This window comes from Ananas comosus, linkage group 10 (genome assembly GCF_001540865.1).
Source record: "Ananas comosus cultivar F153 linkage group 10, ASM154086v1, whole genome shotgun sequence".
Classification (NCBI taxonomy): domain Eukaryota; kingdom Viridiplantae; phylum Streptophyta; class Magnoliopsida; order Poales; family Bromeliaceae; genus Ananas; species Ananas comosus.
In genome coordinates, this window is record NC_033630.1 from 1722557 (window position 1) to 1742191 (window position 19635).

The 19635-nt window shown below is 34.9% G+C and overlaps 4 protein-coding genes across 7 annotated transcripts; 2 read left to right on the forward strand and 2 right to left on the reverse strand.

The window, feature by feature from the left end:
• Positions 27-1165, reverse strand: LOC109716165. The gene is made up of 2 exons (XM_020241487.1): positions 670-1165; positions 27-535 (listed from the first exon to the last, which is right to left on the reverse strand). Exons 1-2 carry the CDS (start codon positions 906-908, stop codon positions 229-231), a joined length of 546 nt encoding a protein of 181 aa, XP_020097076.1. The 5' UTR covers positions 909-1165; the 3' UTR covers positions 27-228.
• On the reverse strand, positions 4669-7941 carry LOC109716162 (mitogen-activated protein kinase kinase 1-like). Of its 4 annotated transcripts, none has more exons than XM_020241482.1 (10): positions 7716-7941; positions 7500-7584; positions 6547-6681; positions 6230-6454; positions 5960-6142; positions 5653-5870; positions 5478-5523; positions 5318-5392; positions 5173-5218; positions 4669-5079 (listed from the first exon to the last, which is right to left on the reverse strand). In XM_020241482.1, the coding sequence occupies exons 1-10, from the start codon at positions 7781-7783 to the stop codon at positions 5054-5056; spliced, it is 1107 nt and encodes a 368-aa protein (XP_020097071.1). In that variant the 5' UTR covers positions 7784-7941; the 3' UTR covers positions 4669-5053. The 4 variants fall into 4 exon arrangements, with proteins under 4 accessions (XP_020097071.1, XP_020097072.1, XP_020097073.1 ...); XM_020241483.1 differs by lacking the exon at positions 7716-7941 and adding an exon at positions 7119-7218; XM_020241484.1 differs by lacking the exon at positions 7716-7941 and having other exon boundaries at positions 6547-6686; positions 7500-7580.
• Positions 10504-14541, forward strand: LOC109716164 (derlin-1). Its single transcript, XM_020241486.1, has 7 exons — positions 10504-10612; positions 11619-11754; positions 12937-13010; positions 13092-13185; positions 13283-13411; positions 13523-13683; positions 14043-14541. The coding sequence occupies exons 1-7, from the start codon at positions 10596-10598 to the stop codon at positions 14152-14154; spliced, it is 723 nt and encodes a 240-aa protein (XP_020097075.1). The 5' UTR covers positions 10504-10595; the 3' UTR covers positions 14155-14541.
• On the forward strand, positions 15599-19635 carry LOC109716166 (profilin). The gene is made up of 3 exons (XM_020241488.1): positions 15599-15883; positions 18656-18793; positions 19262-19635. Exons 1-3 carry the CDS (start codon positions 15761-15763, stop codon positions 19394-19396), a joined length of 396 nt encoding a protein of 131 aa, XP_020097077.1. The 5' UTR covers positions 15599-15760; the 3' UTR covers positions 19397-19635.

A 19635-nucleotide genomic window follows, 5' to 3' on the forward strand; every position in this document is an offset into this window, starting at 1 on the left:
TGTAAAGCAACTTGTTGATTAGAAACTTAAGATGGTAATTCTCCTACTTCGTTTTGCTAAGTAGAAAAAGAAAATGAATATAAACCTAGGAGCAAAATGAATCTTTAGTGGGGTGCATTATATTAATAATCCTCTCATAAATAATTACATGACAAATTTGTGCTGCCTCATATTTCTCCCCAAGAGGATAAAAGATTCATCAAGAAACCAAGCTAGAGCTGCTACACATCACAAGTGCTTATGAACTGAGATGGCATGTGTTCTGCTGCTGTACAAAAGCCCATTGCTGCTGCTTCTTTTTGAAAGCACAGAAGCACATGAAACCCTAGAGGGTTTCTTGGATATGGTCCTGCTATGAGGCCCGGGCGCGAAACTCGGCTTTTTTTGCGCATCTAATCCTCCTGCATAACTCTTGCATGTCTTCATCCTCTTCCTGTAAGGGTTCTCTTTTTTCGCGAGATCTTCTATGCATCTCACATTGGATAAACACGAAAAGGATTGAGACTTCCCTTTATAGTACTTGGATAACCCTTTCCTGCAAAGATCCAACAATTAGTTAAACTACAGGAGATTAATTATGCGTAATTCGCCAATCTAATATATATTTGTCGACATCTTTTTTTTTCTGCATGACAACATGTAATGAAAAATCAAAAATAAACTAAACACCTGATAGGGAGATCTTCCATGAGAGAGGATAGTTCATAAAGGGGCCCATTCTCATCAATTTGTGACGTGTTCAATTTGGGCGCCGGCGAAGTTGCATCGTCGGTGAGATCCGACGTCGACGAGGAGACCGATTCGTCCGAGCCGCCATAAAAGGATGATTCCTCCAAGCACTCGTCGGCGTCTTCGATTCGAGGCAATGAGAAGACCCCATAGAACAGTTGGTTGAGACCTTCGCCCATTTTTTCTCTTTCTTTTTTTTCCGATCCCCCTTCAATTTGGGACCTCAATATAGATTATGAAGGCCCCCTTAGTGCAAATTTTTTGGCTAGGAGGAAATGGAAAGGCCCCTCCCTCCTCTTCTTAATCACAACTCAACTAGCTTTTGGAATGGGAGGTATGTGTGTATTTATATATGCATGAGAGGGATAGGATAAGGTTTCAAAGTAGATGCTAAGGGGAACATTTCCGTGGGCAGTTGGGTTCCTAATAACTTTGATCATGGACCCAGGAATACGGTGGGCATGGAAATGCATGGTAGATTGATACTTTTTGCTTCTGCTGCTATCAAGTAGTGTACCTTTTCCTAAGAATATGACTCACACGTGGCAAACTATTATATGGGCACCATGTGGATGAGCTTGGCCTATAGATAAGAGTTTTTTTTTTTTTTTTTTTTTCCTATTTCTTTTATAGCTTTCTTCTTATTTTGAAAGGAAACATAAAATCATAACTCTTTCTTAAATGGCATTTTTGCATAAACTGCAACGTTAGCTCTGCATTAGATCTAATTTCTAAAGTTAATTTTTTAAAATGTTTGCAAATTTGTGCAAGTACCGATGGAGGAGCGCATGGTGATGCGAAACAAATTAAGGAGATTTTAAGGGGAGTAAGTGTTTGGTTTAATTAGAATTTAGTTATAGTACACTTTATTTACATGTCTGTTATCGATTTAAGATCCGGTATTATCGCCTGTCATAATATTATGAATATTATTATTATTATTATTATTATAGTTATGGGAGGGAATTGATTGAGTGTTATGACCCGGCTCCACCAAGGGTACTATGAAAGGAGTGTGAACGGAGATGGGATAAGACCCATTTTTTTGCTCTCATCCGAATCCGACTCACATACCTTTCCCTCCAATTAATACCCTTTTCCTAGTCTAATATCTAATATATAATATATTGTTGTTGATTTATTTCTATTTATTATGAGAAGGGATGAAAGAATCAAGGGGCGAGTCCTTTGTGTGGCCTTGTTTTGATGGATGTTTATGATACTAAAAAGTTATTTTAATTATGGATCAGATCAGATGCAATAAATTCTATCAAATTAAATTATAAATAGTGAACAAATATAATAAATAGTGGTCAAATTCGATTTTGTTAATATCATCGTCTCAAATTTGGATAATGATAGATTATATTTTCTTTCTCTCGGATCCTTGCTTGATGGTTTCAACATGAATTTGGTGTGTAAATGGTTTTAACATTAAGATCCTATGATCTTTAATTAACTAAATTAGAGAGCTCGAATAATTACCAATCATGAATTGTAGAACCATAGAAGGACCTTATCAGTAAATAAATAAAGGTGATTATGGTGAGAAATGTGGGAGAGAAGAAAAATTGGAAAGAAATTAAAAAAGAAGAGAGATTGAGAGGGATAGTAAGAAAAAAAATTAGCCATTCATTAATTTTGACGAATAATTAAGAACTTAGAGGCAAAAAAGCACAGTAACCTTACTCTCTCTCTCTATATATATATATAGAACTAAGCTAGAATACTATTAATAGCATTAAGTCATTGGTGTTAATAGATTTTCGGCCCGTGGATGAAGGGACGTGCTGTTAGGATGATAGTGGTCTTCTAGAATTGAGTAAATGGTTGGTTGAATAGTATACTCTAACGGATGAAAATGATAAACAGAGTAGATTTAATGGCAAAAATTTTGATAGCACCACTACTTGGTGCTATTGATAGTATAGTAATCGGACTCTATAAATATATATATTCTTTAGTTAAATAACACTAGAAAACTAATAAAACTCAAATAACCACAAAATAATATTTTCATATTTTTATAATCTACATAACATGGGAGAAAGTTAAATACCGCGAGAACCCTAATAAAACTTAAAGCTAAAAAAAAATCTTTATGCCGACCGTCCTTAAAACAAGTGGTAAAGGGTTTGATGGTTGATACCTAAGGTTTCAAGTTCTTGATTCACATTTTCAACTAAATTTATTTTAAATAAAATAAACGAAATGGTAGCGTGTTACCTATCTCTCTCAAAAAAATAAAAAAGCCTTATGCTCTACTATTCATAATTAATACAAAATAATAATTATTTTTTAAAAAATATAAATTTATTGTGCTTTTATTATACTTCCATATTCAACAAATAGTGCTATACATTGTTGCTTTCGCAAAATAAATTATTGCTGGATCGAATTTAATTAGGTGGGTTCGCAACGAGATTTAGGATGATCCACAAATTATTTGATCACTTTATCTACATGGGAAGCATCATCAACCCAATCCTAAAATTTAGAGCGAACTGTAACAAAAGAACACATGGCCTTGTCAAAACTAAAACGCAATTCCATCCCAAACTCTTTTTTTTTTGGGGGGGTTAAATGTTGACACCTTTTTCTTAACTCCAAAAGGTTTTTAGAAGAAGAAAAGGAAAAAAGTTTTTTTTTTTTTTTTAAAAAAGAAAAAATTTAGGATGGTGACACCACATGTAGTAAATTATGTGGGCTAATCCCTTCATGATAAGTGTTGGGAATGTTGAGTTTGATCCTTGCCCACTTCTTCAATTCCCCTATGTGGGCCCCACCCCCCCTAAGATGGTCAGGCCGAAGGGTGGGTCGCATGAGTGTTGCATAGACCATGGTCTATAGACTATACTCCAAAAGGAAAAACTTTACGCTGCTCAACTATTGTCTCAGTACAAAATTAATATGTCAGCAAATTTATATAACAATTTCAGAGTATGCGCATGCGTCAATTAAAATCCTCAATAATATTGCTTATAGCAGCAACATATAACGGTGACAATATAGAGAACTTTTAGCAGTACTCTATTAAACTATTAATCTGATTGAAATGGATTTCAAAATAACACATCTATTTACATGGATAGTGAATATAAAAAGCATATAAAATTGACAGATAAGGAACAAGGTGGCGATCGCACCTATTGAAATCTAATGGAGGAATTCAATATAGAACCTTCTGAATTAACATAAATTATGATTTTGCAAATTTGAACCTAAAGATTCCAAAAGATAATTAACGAAAACTGTTGAATGTAACTGTTACTAGTAATTGAGGTCCAAGTCCAAAAAAATATGACTTTTCAGATGTAAACTATAAACTATTTGGAAGTTATAGATTGCGCTATTTATATTTGGATTTTAAGACACTGTTGAATTTGAGTTTTGATGACCCTCTGGTGTATATAGGCCAGGGTCCATGCAACAATTCTTTCTCTAGAGAAAGAATAGAGCAGGGGAAGAGGATAAGATGGGGGGAATTAACGGTGCGAGATGCTGCGGAGGTCTTAATCTTTGCTTTTCTTGGATTGGTAATCTGAACGTTCCAGAGTAAACTATGATTTGACATGTCCCCAAAAACAGGAAAAAAAGAAAAAAAAAAAAAAAAGAAAAAGAAAAACCTTATCTACACACGCGCACGCACGGGAATCAGAGTTTCGGGTGGGTCCCACTTTTCCATTTGGGCCCACTGCTTAGGAGCCAATGAATTTTGAGTTTCCACAGAGAATTCCATTTTAAAAAAAAAGTTGATTTTTTTTTTGTTCATATGTTATGATTGGTTTTTAGAAAAATAAAAATACTTTTGAAATAGTGGAATTACCAGGTTAAGTCATTAGCGAACAAAATTGCTAAATTTTAACGAAATAGCTAATTTATCTTGTGAGATGAAATTAAAAAAATAAAAATAAAACTTATCGCCACTAACTAGAGCAGTTGATAGATATTTTTTGAATTGTTGCTAGCATTTCAGAGTCCAACATAACATATGAACATATGGGCTCAGCCCATTAAAAATAATAATGATAAAGAAATTCTCAAGATACACAACATTTGTCATTTCCGCTTTACTATTTTAGGCAGTTAATTCCAAATTCTTATGTATCCTACTACTTTTTTTCTCAATCCCTGCATTGTTCTTCATATTTCTTTACTTACTTTCCTCTTCCTTTTCTCCTACTTTTCTTTCCTTCTTTCTTGCTTCATCGATGTTTCTCTAGCATACAAGTATGAACTGCTACAAAATATTGGCCACGTAAACTTCGATAGGCAGGTAATGATCACCGGAGTGAAAATGCGAATGAGTATGGCTCATTTGCTGCTATGCTATCTGATGAATAGTTATATCTGGAAAGTATAAACCAGGATAAGGGCTTCAGCGTATAATTTCACGAATTACGACCACATAAAATTTGCGTAAACCATGGAGTTGGAACTCACCAGAAGCTCGAAAGGCTATGTTACATTTACGGTCCCCTGTATTATTCTGCAAAAGCATCATATACGTTTCCACGTCAGTGTCGAGAGAGAGAGAGATAGAGAGAAAACGATGGTGATGAAAGAATAAAAGGCAAGCTGTGATTACCGGAGATTGTAGGTCGCTGACAAGACTTTGAAGATCGATGCTTTCTTCATTGTACTTTTCGATGAACGGATGGCCCTGGAAATGAGAGAAAAAGATAAATCATAACTAGCCTCGTAAAATTTGGCAGAAAACACTTCTGTTTTAGAGAAGTGACGCTAACCAGAAGTTGCAAAGATGACATTCTTCTCTTTGGATCCTTTTGTAGGCTGCAAAAACATGAATAAACTTACTATTTTAAGTAACTACCGATGGCTATTTCACTTTCTGCAATGCACATATGCACCTGAAGTAAAAGGAAATGATATGATTTGCTTCTTTTAGAACTTTTCACATACCAGGATGATATAAATGAGCGGAATTCGGGCGAGAATTCATCAGTTGCAGAAGGCGGCGGTTGATTGACGATAGTTTCAAGCAGTTCGTAGATGTTAGACCAACCTTCTTCCTCGGAAGGTACATAGGGAAAGCGGCCAATGGCGCACTCAAGTATAACCAAGCCTAGACTCCATATATCACTTTTATAACCGTATTTTGCATTACTGATGCGCTCAGGCTGGCATGATGAACAACAGTCGTCAGAAACTATTTTGCAAGAAAAGAAAAGCGAACAATCTTTTTCAATCAAATGGCAGGACATCATACCGACATGTAATTGCACGTTCCTGTGACAGTAATTCGCTCTTCTTTAGATCTCGCAAGCATTGCGCTCACACCAAAGTCCGCTATCTTCACTTCGCCTCTCTTATTAACCAACAGATTGGATGGTTTTATATCCCTATGAATTATGCGCCTTTCGTTGTGGAGATAGACGAGTCCTCTCAACACCTGCATTAGACCAAAAAGAAAAAGAGGTTATGTTTAGCTGCAGTATGTGAAGTATCTATCATATTCAGGTATTATGGGAGCACTTACCTGCTTGCAAATAATAGACAATTCTGGCTCATTTATTTTGCGGAGTTGTTTAAGTATACATGAAAGAGATCCGCGATCCATGTACTCTAAAACAAGAGAGATAATACCGTCGTGGTAAAAGGATTGGTACCAAGACACGATGTAAGGGCACTTCGCTGTTTGATTTATTCTCAGCTCCTGCACTATTTGTTTACGAACTTTCTCGTCAAAATTCAGATGGATCCCCTGCAAGAAACATATATTGTATTTACTGAAGAACAAAATATTTCTTCTGAAAATATGAAGTACTATTTAGAGTAGTTGATAATGCAGTTTACCTTTACAGCGAATAATGCTCCGGTATCTTTGCGACGAGCAAGTTTAACAGCTGCTCCACTTCCGTGTCCGATGATTTTGACAGTCTCAAGGTCTTCCAAACAGAACTGCAAGTCCAATCCTTTAACATCCATCGGCTACACTTCCATATGGCAAGAGAAAACACAAGCGTCGCCAAATTTAGAATATGAGGAAATGCAAAGAACTAAAGGAACTAGGGTTGGCAATCCAGCTAGCTGTTCACAAGTCAACTCATGTTCAACTCGAAAGGAGTTTGAGATCGATCGCTCATTTAATAAACGAGCTAAATATGAACTGAATTTTTCAGCTCGAAATCTTAACTAGCCGAACACTAGCTCGTGTTCGGTTCGCAGCTTGAATATATATATATATATATATATATATATATATATATATATATATATATATTATAAATTTTTACTATTTGGATTTTAGGCCAACATAAATTTAAAGAAGCCTATATTTTGTGAATTTTAATTATTAGATTAAGATTCTAATTTTTTAATTTTCTTTCAACTTTTCACCTAGTAGTAGGTCTGACAATTTAACTTACTGTTTGCGAGCTAGCTTGCGTCCGGCTCATTTAACAAACGAGAGAACTCGAGCCGGCCCTAACTCGCTCATGTTCGGCTCATTGTCAGCTCTAAAGGAACCTAGTTGATTGCAGAATATAGCAAGTAAATCAATGAACAAAAAACTTGTTCAAAGTATATATACAGTTGGTATGATAAATTTAATCAACTACAAATCCAAACACACACTCTAATTTAGTGACTAACTTGTCACAGTTGAGATAAGTATGAAAAGACTCAAGTAAAATCAGCTCAAAATCAGAAAAATTTACACGTGATCGAAAATGAAAGTACCATAACAAACGAAAACTGCTGTGAAAGTAATAATAATAAAAAAGCAGAAAATATAAATTATAACCTACCCGAGTTACATTCTCTTGCGAAATTAATTGCAATCCATTCTTATTCACTCGCATATTCCCATCCAGGAATGTCCCACTCTCTGTTCTGAGGATCCAAAAGGGATTAAGAAAAGAACAAAAAACCCAACACATTTCCGTTAGTTAAAACTAATAACGAAGATCAAAAACCAAAGAAGAAGAGGTGATTAATCAAGGAGATTGAAAATGGGAGCTCACAGGAAATCGCCGAGGGGGATCGCTTGATCGGGAACGGCGAGGGTGAGCTGCTTCGGGTTCTTCTTCATGATCTTCGGAAACTAGGGTTTCGAGATAGATCGAATGCGTTGTTTGGCGTGCGCGCGAGAGAGAGTGAGAGGAAGAGGAAGAGGACGAAGAAGGAAAAGAGAGGAAGTGCGTGCGGCGACTTACTGCTGTTTCCATTGGACAAAGGCGACGACTAGCAAAGCAAGTCGTCGTTTTGTTTGCGTGCGCGCGCCCGCGCGTTCGGAAAAAAACCAGAAAGAGCGCCGTACAGATATACCCAGTGCATTTGAAAGATTAAATAAATAATAAAAAAAGGGTAGTTGCTTATGTACCTCTGGAAGACTTTCTGATTTATTTTTCTTACCAGATTTATATTAAAAATATTTTTTTATATTTTAATATATTTTAAATATATTTTTAGAGTTAAATTCTGATAATGAACTATTAGCAATAGCTATTATTTTTATAAAATTATTATTTTATCCTTTCAAATATGTCTTTTCATCATCACCGAATTTTCTTATTTATTTGTCCTTAAGTTAGGGGCACAAAAAGTGTTTTGATTTTTGGTCTTTTCAAATACGTCCTTCCACCATCACCAATATTTTTTATTTGTAAATAAACATTTTGATATTTTTAAAATCCTAATAGATATTTAACTTATATTTAACCCAAGTTAACTTAATATGTGATAACTGTAGGGATATTCTGAAATAATAGAGAAACATATAAGAGATAGATTAGAAAGAAAAAAAAATAAATAAATAAAATATTTCTAAAGTTTTAAGAGTATATAGACAATTATTCCTACGAAACAAGAGTTGTTAGCCACATATGTAGGCCGTAGGGGTGTTAAACGGGTCGGCCCCGGCTCGGCCGGAATGGCTGCAGGCCGTGCTAGCCCATTCCCGGCCGGCCTGCAGCCCCGCCTGTGGCATGACACGACCCGGCCCGGTTCGGGCTGTAGGCAATGCTGGGCCGCAGTCTAATAAAAGATGGCCGGGCCCGACCCGGCTCGGATTGTAATCCGACCAGAGCCAAGCCACCTTGTGGCCCGTAGAAGATACCCCCCTACGCGTATCCCTCTCTTCTTAATTTTTCTTTCCGCCCTCCATTCTCCAATACGAATAATATAATGCCTATCTCTCAAAAAAAAAAAAATATAATGCCTACACCATTATTTTTTTTAGGAAAAACTTCAAAAACCCCATGTAGTTTCACACTTTTTCATTTTAGTACTATGTGGTTTAAAGTGTATCAAGTTAGTACCTTATGGTTTTGCACTTTATTACTTTAGTACCCTGTGGTTTCACACTTTATCACTTTAGTACCCTGTGGATTAAAAAACCACAGGGTACTAACTTGATACAAAATTAAAACCACAGGGTACTAAAGTGATAAAGTGCAAAACTACAGGATACTAACTTGAAATATTTTAAACCACAGGGTACTAAAGTGATAAAGTGAGAAACCACATGATACTAACTTGATACATTTTAAACCACATGGTATTAAAGTGAAAAAAATTGAAACCACAAGGGGAGTTTTTGAAGTTTTCCCTTTTTTTATGATAAATATAGTAAAATTAAAATTAATCCGATAAATACAATTTACATTATATAAGAGACAATGTATAAAAAAAATGCTGAGTTTGAATTTTTCATAATAGAGTTTAAAAATACAGTATATAAGATATTTTTATAGATCTGGTGCCCGAAATAATTTTTTCATTATTATTCCATGCATTCATTGAATAACTTTTTTCTCTAATTCTTTTTTATGCATGACTTTATTAAATAATTTTAATTACTAGTAGAAAAATAATTTTAATTTCTACTAATGCTTACATTTCTCTTACACTTTTTATTTTTTTATGTATTTTAGCCAACTTTATTTATACTTTTTTAAATATATATTTCTTATTTTTTATATTTAGAATTTCATAAAATTATCTAATTAATAATGAGTTGTACAACATTTTTCTTTATACAAATATTGTGATAAAATTTCTTAATCAAATATCATTAATAAATATTATATTATCTTTTAATACTCATATTATTAACTATTTATTTATGCATATATTATTATTAATTAGTTGCTCTTATAAAAACTTATTTACAGTGTTGGTTGATTTACGATTGCTCGGGAACATGTGGGAGTCTTATTGTGTTTAGTTTTTTTCTATGTGGAAGTTCTGTTGCTTTGCGCAGTTGCTAAATTCACTACTTAATGAAGGAAACGGTAACGTATTATCTTCCTCTTAAAAAAAAAAACTTATTCACACATATACTAATTTAAACTATTTTTAATTAAATTAATTTTATTTGTTACTTTAACTAATAATCTGAGTAATTAGTTATATAATTTAATAAAAAAATTATTTATTAAAATATTTTATATCTACAATGTCATTCGGATACTTAACTAGTTCTATTTTTTTTTTTTTTTTTTTAAAAAGGGAAAATCCTCGCATTCGGGTTTGAATAGTAGACCGCAGAGCAAAGGCGACGCATCGAGCCTCCAAATTCGAATCAAGCCAATCAGCTTGGTCTGACTATTCAACGACATACATGTACCGTCGGATCAAATGATCTAACGGCTATTAACTACTTGCCACGTCACACGTATACCTGCTCGTACATCAGATCTCAACCGTCCGATGGTCGATCGCCACGAATCTCCTACTCGCTTATTATTTGTTAATTAAATAAATAAATCTGGAGCTCTGGAGACGGTTCTCCGCTACCCCGCTCTAGGTATAGCTTTGAGAGAGAGAGAGAGAGAGAGAGAGAGAGAGAGAGAGAGAGAGGGGGGGGGGGGGGGATTCGAATCGAGTGCAACTGTTTGGGGATGTCGACTCCCGCGGAGTAAGTTCAAATTCTTTCTTAGAACTAAAATTTTGGTTTTTAATTCTCTAATTTTTGGCTTGTTTAGGTTACGAATTATTGTTCTTTTGGTTTGATTTGGTTGCTTCCTAAAAGACGGACTTTATTAGGTTCATACGATCCAAAATTTGGTGTAATTTGATCTTAATTTCGGTAAAATTGATGAAAAATCGATTTAGAGCTTGCCAGAAGGTAACAAAGTAGTGGTCATTGTGATACGTTGGCCTCCGAATTTGGGGGAACTTTGTGTAGCTTCTCCTGAGAGGTATTCCTATGATTTGCATTTGTTACTGCGGGGAAAATGATATGAAAATTGTGTTATGTGCGGATAATTACATATTGGTAGAGTGGTGAACTTAGATCTTTTTAATTTAATAGACTTATCGGAGTAGTCGAGGCATTGACTTGCATATTTCTTGTAATGCTTTAGATATTGATGCTGTATTGTATTGTTTTCTGCTGCAATGAGAGTAAGAAGGAGATTGATCAAAAATATAAACATGAAGAGTTTCCATGTTGAGTTTCTACCTTTAAACGATGGTAAATACTAAATATAGATGATTATTTAGATTACATATTTATCTGAGTTGAGGTCAAACTAGTTATCTCTAGAAAATCCCTGCATGCTATGCTACTCTATGTTTTTTGTAGGCAATTTACTTGCACATGTTGTTAAATAAGCTGTGCTTCGTAATTTTTAAGGTCCTCTCATATAAGTGTGCTTCCTGCATGCAAGGTCTTCTTGGAGAGGATATCGTGTCATGGGCATGATCATCAGGCATTATGTGATACTGTTTAGGCTCTGAGATTGCAAACTTGTCTATAGATTATATATATTATATGCCATATAATACACAAACAGGCATTTATTTATTGAATTGTGTATTTGCTATCGGTGTGTGTAGTTTATTGCCAATATTAACCATTCTTCGCTAGTGACAGCTAGCCTGCTTAGGTCTAAGTTCTAACTGTTTTTTTATTCTTTCAGATACTATAAGTCGCTTCCACCAGTGAGCAAGGCCTATGGCACAATTTGTGTGTTGACCACTGCCGCATACCAGTTGGGTCTCTTGAGTCCTTTACATATTGCTTTAATCCCTGAGTTAGTATTTAAACACTTTCAGGTACTCTTTCCCTGCTTTTGTGATTTTCAGTTTTAGCTTTCTTTGTTTCTTTTGGCTAAATCTACTAAAAGATTACTGCGTACTCAGTTACCAGCTGACTTTATTTATTTGGTCCGGTTTGCTTGATGTATTGGTCATAGATATTCCTAGGTCATGCTATAAACACATACATTCTCATCAAAAGAATAAAGGCAATTAGTTCCCGAGCGAAATATGCTTGTCGTACCTCCCATATCTGGTTTCTTGTTTCACATGATTGGAATAAAAGGCCTCTAATGTGCAATAATATGGCATTTATTTTCTTGAGTCATGCAATTATCTGTCAGCATTGCATAAAATTAGGTCTTTCTGACTGATGTACTTGACTATTAGTGCTTCATTTTAAATGAACCTACTTCATGAAGGTATAATCCTTTTCTTTTAATTATCTTTTCATTTTCTAAAATCTTGGTTATTTGACTAAATTTATTTTATCTTGTAAAATCTTGATCATGTTTCCCTAGAATTTGCACTAAAGGACTAGTTGAATGGTTGGCTTGTGTTGTTGAGTCTGTTTACGTCCAAGGTTTAGTGCCCCTTTTGAGTTATGTGCAGCATCTTTCCAGATCCAACTGTCTCCACTTTACTGAGAATTCATCTCCTTATTTGTCATTCCTAACCTTATTAGGACTCCATTAAGGACATTAGGCATAAAAGAGTCCTTTTATTCAATTTAATATACACAAGAATTGAGATTAACAAAGGGCAGTTTATTTTATTGTAAGTTAGGGTTTGAAATACTCGCAGACCAAAGAGAAAATTGCAAGCTTTCAGTTAGTTGTATAATTTCTTAACTGTGTGCTATTACATGGCAAGAGAATCTCAACATTGACGGCAATGTTGTATTTAGTTTAGCAACTACTTTTATGAGCTTTTCTTTAACTGTCGATCCATGTGGGAGTATGCCTTATAATCTTTGTTTTGTTTACTTTTGGCATATTTGACATGCAATTTTGGAATTTGTCTGTCAGCAAAAGTCATTTTATCTGAATATTGTCTTCAAACTGAATGACTGTTGAAAGCCCTGCAAATCTAATTTATTGGTTTATAATAAGACTTAATTGTTGGAGGTTTTAAATTAAGTATTGTTTGAAATAACTCAACTTTGTCCTTTATTCCTGTTTTGATTAACCACCTTGGCAGATTTGGAGGCTGTTTACAAACTTCTTTTTCCTCGGAAAATTCTCTATCAACTTTGGTATTCGCCTCCTTATGATGTAAGTTTTTAAAGTATTAAACTGGAAGCAAAATAAGGTTATGGAGCATATTAGCTTATGCCGAATATTTCTGTCATGTAGAGCAAGATATGGTGTACAGTTGGAGAAGGGTCCATTTGAAAAACGTACTGCCGACTTCTTGTGGATGATGATATTTGGTGCCATTACTTTACTGGTCAGTGTTTGTTTCTGTAAAAGTTTCATCTTGATGCTTGTTTACTTAACGAGAAAAAGTTGGTCAATATACTTAACTTCATTTACATTGATATCAGGCATTATCTGCTGTACCACCACTCTGGTCTCCTTTCTTAGGAATATCTATGGTTTTCATGCTTCTTTATGTTTGGAGTAGAGAGTATCCAAATGCACAAATAAACATATATGGCCTTGTCAGCCTGAAGGTATCCTTTTCAATCTTTTTCTACATCAAAATTTTTTTTTTCACTCATCAGCACATGGTTTGAGCTTGTAGATATTTTTATTACAAGAAATTATCCATCATGGTCTTGTAGGCATTTTATCTACCTTGGACGATGCTTGCGTTGGATGTGATATTCGGTTCGCCTCTTATGCCTGATCTTCTGGGAATCGTTGCTGGGCATCTTTACTACTTCCTCACAGTGCTGCATCCACTTTCTGGCGGAAGAAACATACTAAAGACTCCCCTCTGGGTGTATCCTTTCACATCATTCTTTTGAGCAGCCATTTAACTGCTAAATTTTTCATCATGCAAATTAAGTCGGTAATCATTTGGAGATCAACTTATTGAAATAAAACATTGGAAATGATGCTTACATATGTACCCCACCAGAATTCTCTTTACGTGTATATATCTGCAAAATCTGAATATTCATATTTTGCCAAGACTCCCATATATGCAAAATTAACCGAATTTAAAAAAAAAAATTTCTATTACAAAACTACTTCCTATGTATTAGATGACTCTCCAACTGAAGATTAGGGTAGTTGGTAAGAAAATTTTCTTTTCCCCACTTTAAGTCCCAATGGAAACCCTGACCAAGTGAAATATAGACACAGATTAGTTGCTCGGTGGAGGTTGGGAGTGCAGTCGAACTCGCCAGTGCAACCTAGCAGCAGTTCCAGCGGCGCATTCAGGGGAAGAAGCTACCGACTCGACAGATAAATAGGGTTTGCTTTTGCACGATAAATTTCCTGTGATAATCAATGAAGTTTTAGTCTTTTCACATAATGTACCATCGATGGATAGATTCATTGAATTATTTACGTTTTATTGACTTAGTTTGATCAAAATTCAATGAATCTAACCAGTCATTAGGAAAAAGTGAAGCTGTTAATATCACTTTCCACCTGTTATTTTTTTTACCTTCTGTTTGATGGAAGAACTAAGGTGGTAGGTATATATCTGACTTGTACTGGTGGATGTGGGTGTTTTAGATCTTCAGAATTTTCAGCATCTGTTTAATTCTTCGCTTCACATGAAGTTAGAAGAATTTGCCATCTTTCTCTTGTGGTTTTATGAAAGTGGATCACCAAACAGGTTGATTTTTAACAAGTGGTGTTCAACAAATGGGTCCAATCGGATCGTGACAACTTTGATTGCTGTTCCTCGAAGCAACCTGGTGACGTCGATACTTTATCTTTTGAATTATTTGAATTAGTTATTATGTATGTTCACGTCAACTTTTCTCAACTTCACTACACTTGTATTGTGGCGATAATAAAGATTAGAGTACCTGTGGCATCATCTTCGTTTTATATAGCCATTAATAGATCATAAAGCGATGTGCGATTTCGGGGGATGGGGAGTTTTTTATGCTGCTGTTTTGTACAATTGTCGCTAGGAAAGTCGTTAGAAAACGGGCACAATCTTTTATTGATCACAAGTTTTAGACTATTCAATTGATTTCAATTACTAAAATAATTTGAAAATAGAATTAAATACTCTACATTTAGTACAATAAACTTACTAAATTTATTCGCAATATTGGATGGATTAAATTTTGCAGGTGGTATATAAATATATAATGCACAAAACAAATTTCTGCTTTTTTTTTTTTTGTGAACCACGTTTAATCAAATATTCACTTTTTATTGTAAAAAAAAAATACTTTGGATCTCTCGAACCAATTTTATATATTTTTACTATGTTAGCGTTTATAATGTAATCATTTTTGCTAGTTAATATATTGCGTCATTTTGTTAATATGTTAATAATATTAAAAAATGAAAATTTAAAAGATAAATAGTAGCATTCAATGCAATTAATAAATGAGTGAGACTCTCCAGTTAGTTACCAGCAATACTTATAGCCTATTCAATTTATTTTTAAAAAAAAACCAAACATGCCTAAACTTCAACGTAATTTAATATCAACCCCGGAATTTTCAAATTGAAATTATATTACCTAAATGTAAATTCAACTTGAATCGCTTTATCGTACATAGCTCTAAGATTTTTCAAAAAAATAAATTAAATACCTGTACAAATTAATTATTTGTCGGTGAGAATATCTCATTTCGGTGCTCTACAATCCCCTCTCTCTCTCTCAAAAAAAAAAAAAAAAAAAAAAAAAAAAAAAAAAAAAAATCGCTTTTATTCGCGTCCGCGTTTTGTTCACGCAAACCACTTCCCTTTTTAGGGAGCGAGATAGCATTAGTACCCATAGCGTGCTCCGCGAGAGAGCTCGATCGAGTTGAGCGTTCGATCGAAGCGGAGAAAGGAGGAAGAAGAAGAAGAGGAAGAGGAGGAGGAGGAGGAAGAAGAAGACGATGTCGTGGCAAGCGTACGTCGACGATCATCTGATGTGCGAGATCGACGGCCAACATCTCTCCTCCGCCGCCATTCTCGGCCACGATAGTACCGTATGGGCTCAGAGCCCTAATTTCCCTCAGGTATCTGCACGATTTGCGTTCGATTTGGCTCAATTTGATGCTTAGGTTATGATTCGACTAATCGTGAACTCGTAGTTGATAGATCGGATCGGTGTTGAGTGATCTCTGCTGTGGATCGATTGTTTTGCTATGATCTCAGTTCGTTTTTTTAATTATGTTTTATTTAAGTTTGCGTGCAATTATTACTTTGTTTCGTGGATCAGAGGTTGTATGAGCCGCTTTGCGTGCCAAGGGGATCAGATCAAGTGATTTAAGACTCTTTTAGTCTTTGTATGTTGTTTATTTGGTAATTTATGCAATTTTTAGATGTAATTTAATGATATGTTGTTTGCTCTTAGATGAGTAGCTGTATTAGCAAATGGAGAAAATGAATGATGCCAAAACGGTGTGTTAACAATTAAGGAAATTAGATGGAAATTTAAATAGTAGATTTGAACAAAGCATAAGCAAAATCCCAGCCAGAAACTGTGAGTATAAACAAAAGATAGAATACAAGATAATGACACCTTGTCAGAGTTGTTAATTTAAACGTGACAAAAATGACAACAAAGTGCTGGTTTTAGTGTTGCCTAGTTAGCAAATCCTTTAGTTTTTTTTTTTTTTTTTTCAAATATAGCAGCGCACTGCAGTTTCATACTATCAGTTTCCTTGAATCGAGAATTGGTGATTAAGCCTACTAAAGATATCAGCTTATATCGATCTAACTTGTGCTGGGGACACTTAGTATTAGGATGTTTGCTTTTACTACTAATAGATTGATATTCTGGTAAGAAATTGTTTGATTTACGCAAAGACGCCATTTTTGGTTCCTTGAAGTTCTCTGTGTTTCTTCTCTCCACATTTGGGAACCGTTGTGTATATATTCACTGGATATGAGTCAATGTAAGGAATTTGCAATGTAATGAATTTTATTCCCATAGCAACATTTATAAATTTCATTGTTCTTGGATTTGCTGGATGGTTGTTTTATTATTGTCTAATGCTAATCATTGCCACAATGCCACCTCATAGTTGCATATTTGTACAATATATGTTTGCAGCTTATGCTGGCATGCTATGATGCTAATAGGTAGTAAATACTAAAAATCACAAAGTTCTCAGCATTTCTCGTGACAAAATTCTTGATCAAATATGCATAAGCAGAATCTTATTTAACAGGCGCTTGAATTTGTGGATGATACAGAAATTGTAACCTCTTAGGTTTTTTCGCTTTGCTTAGTTATGCAAATGTCATATCCACATTCACAATTGAGGCTGGGGTGTTATGGAAACATGAAGGTTCCTAATAAAACTATGAAGTTTTAATGTACCGTAGTTGAGTAATGATGTAGATTGCAAAGAAGGTGAATAAATGTGTGGTGCTTTCATGCTTTGTGATTGACTTATTTTACGTAATGTCTTTAGGAGTGAATATTTTTGTGTGTGAAAACCTTTTTTTTGGCTGGTCAAGGAAATCTTTAAAATGCCTTTTTCTGAGACCAAAACGTTAAACTTTGCAACGTAAATTATTGCTGAGAGAGAGTTTTGATTCTTGTTACCTGCACCTAAAGATTAGAAGATAGAGAAGTGCTATGACGACTTTTTGTATTGTCAAAAATTGCACAGCCAACTCATCGGCCCGCTCAATGGGAGAATGTTGTATTCATGTAACTGCTTTATTTTCCCCAGGGGAATGAAAATGCTTTATTCATGTTGCTAGTCTTCTCACCCCCCTCGCTCCTTCAGTTAATATTCTTGCAGCCAGTGTGTGACCTTTTGGTTCCTTTAATATAGGCATTTAATGATCTGAGAAACAAAGAGAAAAAAAAAAGCCATAGATGGGTTATGTTTGTCACTGTTATTGGAAAATTATGTGGAATTGCCTTTTGTTTATAATGAACCATTCTTGTTGTTGTTGTCTCCTTGTTTCTTTTCTTCCCTCTAATTTGTTTTGTCTAAATAATGAGCTGTGTTTTAGCATTCTTCTTTTAACATGTAAAAATTCAATTCCACAAACTACTTTATCACTGTCACCTCTGATCACCAGAGGTTACATCAAATATGGTAGCAATGTCTCAATGCTACAACTTAGATGGTAGCAGATTGGAGAGGTGATACATCTGAATGAACATGAGTAGTAATTACTTTCACTTTAAAGATCTGACTCAATGGCTTGATTGAAGTGTATTGTTGTTTCTACATTGGTTGTCTCGCTTCTCTAACTTTTTCCTTTTTCCACTCACCATCTTCTCTTTATCAAAATGCCTATAAATTACTGCAATCAAAATCTGCAGATAGTTTGTCTTTTAATTATAACGATCTATAGTCATTTCTACTCTTACCATTATAATTTATTGATATTAGCTTGCATGTCCTGTAAGTCCATACATATTGCAATGCAATCCCATGTATGCATACATGCATGCTCCCGTACGGACATGTTCTTACTATCAAAGATTGGTTTTACTACGGTCTAACCTTGCCTGCTTGGCCAGTGTAAGCTCTATACACCTGTTCTTACAATAGTTTGTCTTATCATGTGAACACATAAGCTATTGAAAAAAGACAAAAATAAAGAAACAAAAGAAAAGAGCCAAAAGGGGAGGGGGGGGCCAAAACACCAAACTATAAATGCGTACACAGAGACAAAGAAATTCTCTCTTGTGCTGAAGCCAACGTATGCAGATGGTATAACTACATTTCATGCTGATGAAACACTATAGTAATGAGCTTTTTTTATCTTTACTGGTTTTCATTTATTTATTGTATTAACTTGTTGTTTGTATTTTGCAGTTCAAGCCTGAAGAGATTAGTGCCATTTTGAATGACTTTGAAAACCCTGGATCTCTTGCTCCAACTGGTTTATACCTTGGCGGTACAAAATACATGGTCATCCAAGGAGAGCCAGGGGTTGTCATTCGAGGAAAGAAGGTTTGGGCTACTCCGTATTCCCTTTTTTTTTTGTGCAGTGCATTTTTTTCATTTTCCATTCACCTTATCGTATCCAAGGTACAATCACTTGATGATTGAAAGTTCGACAGTCTCTTGTGCTTGAGCACGATTTTCCTCTTGTATGCATCATATGAAGAAATGAAGGAAATGCATACAAAGAGAATCAGTTTAGCGAAGTTAACAGCCAACAACAAAAAAGAAAAGAAAAGAAAAGAAAAGAAAAAGAAGCTACTAGCCAATAGGATTGCTTACTGCCAGTTTTCACAATCGAAGATTTTCCAATTCAGTGATGAAAAAAGTGCTAGTTCTGTGTAATGTCTGAAGAATTCCGTAGTCTTCTAGTTTTGGATTTTCCGTTTAACATGGTGCAATCGCTTTTTATTTTACTTTATTGCTTATTTATGTAGATAGAACAAGGGTTTGGTTATTTTCTCTGTTTCCTTATAGGGTACTGGAGGTATTACTGTGAAGAAAACTAATCTTGCTTTGATCATTGGTGTATATGACGAACCAATGACTCCTGGCCAATGCAACATGGTTGTCGAGAGGCTCGGAGATTATCTCCTCGAGCAGGGCTTTTAAACCTGGTACATGTTTGTTTGGATGTTTTCTTTGAAATGTCCTGTCATTGCTATGCACGCAGTGAATAATTAGGGTTGGATTTGTCTGTGATATTTGTTGAAAATGTCTGCTAGTCGGTCGGCATGCTGGCATGTTCTCATGTTTTTACCGCAGACTTGTATGTAATGTTTGGCTTTCCCTGGGGTCATGACATTTTGTGATAAACTATTTATAATGAATTTGTGATGTCTTGTAGAAAA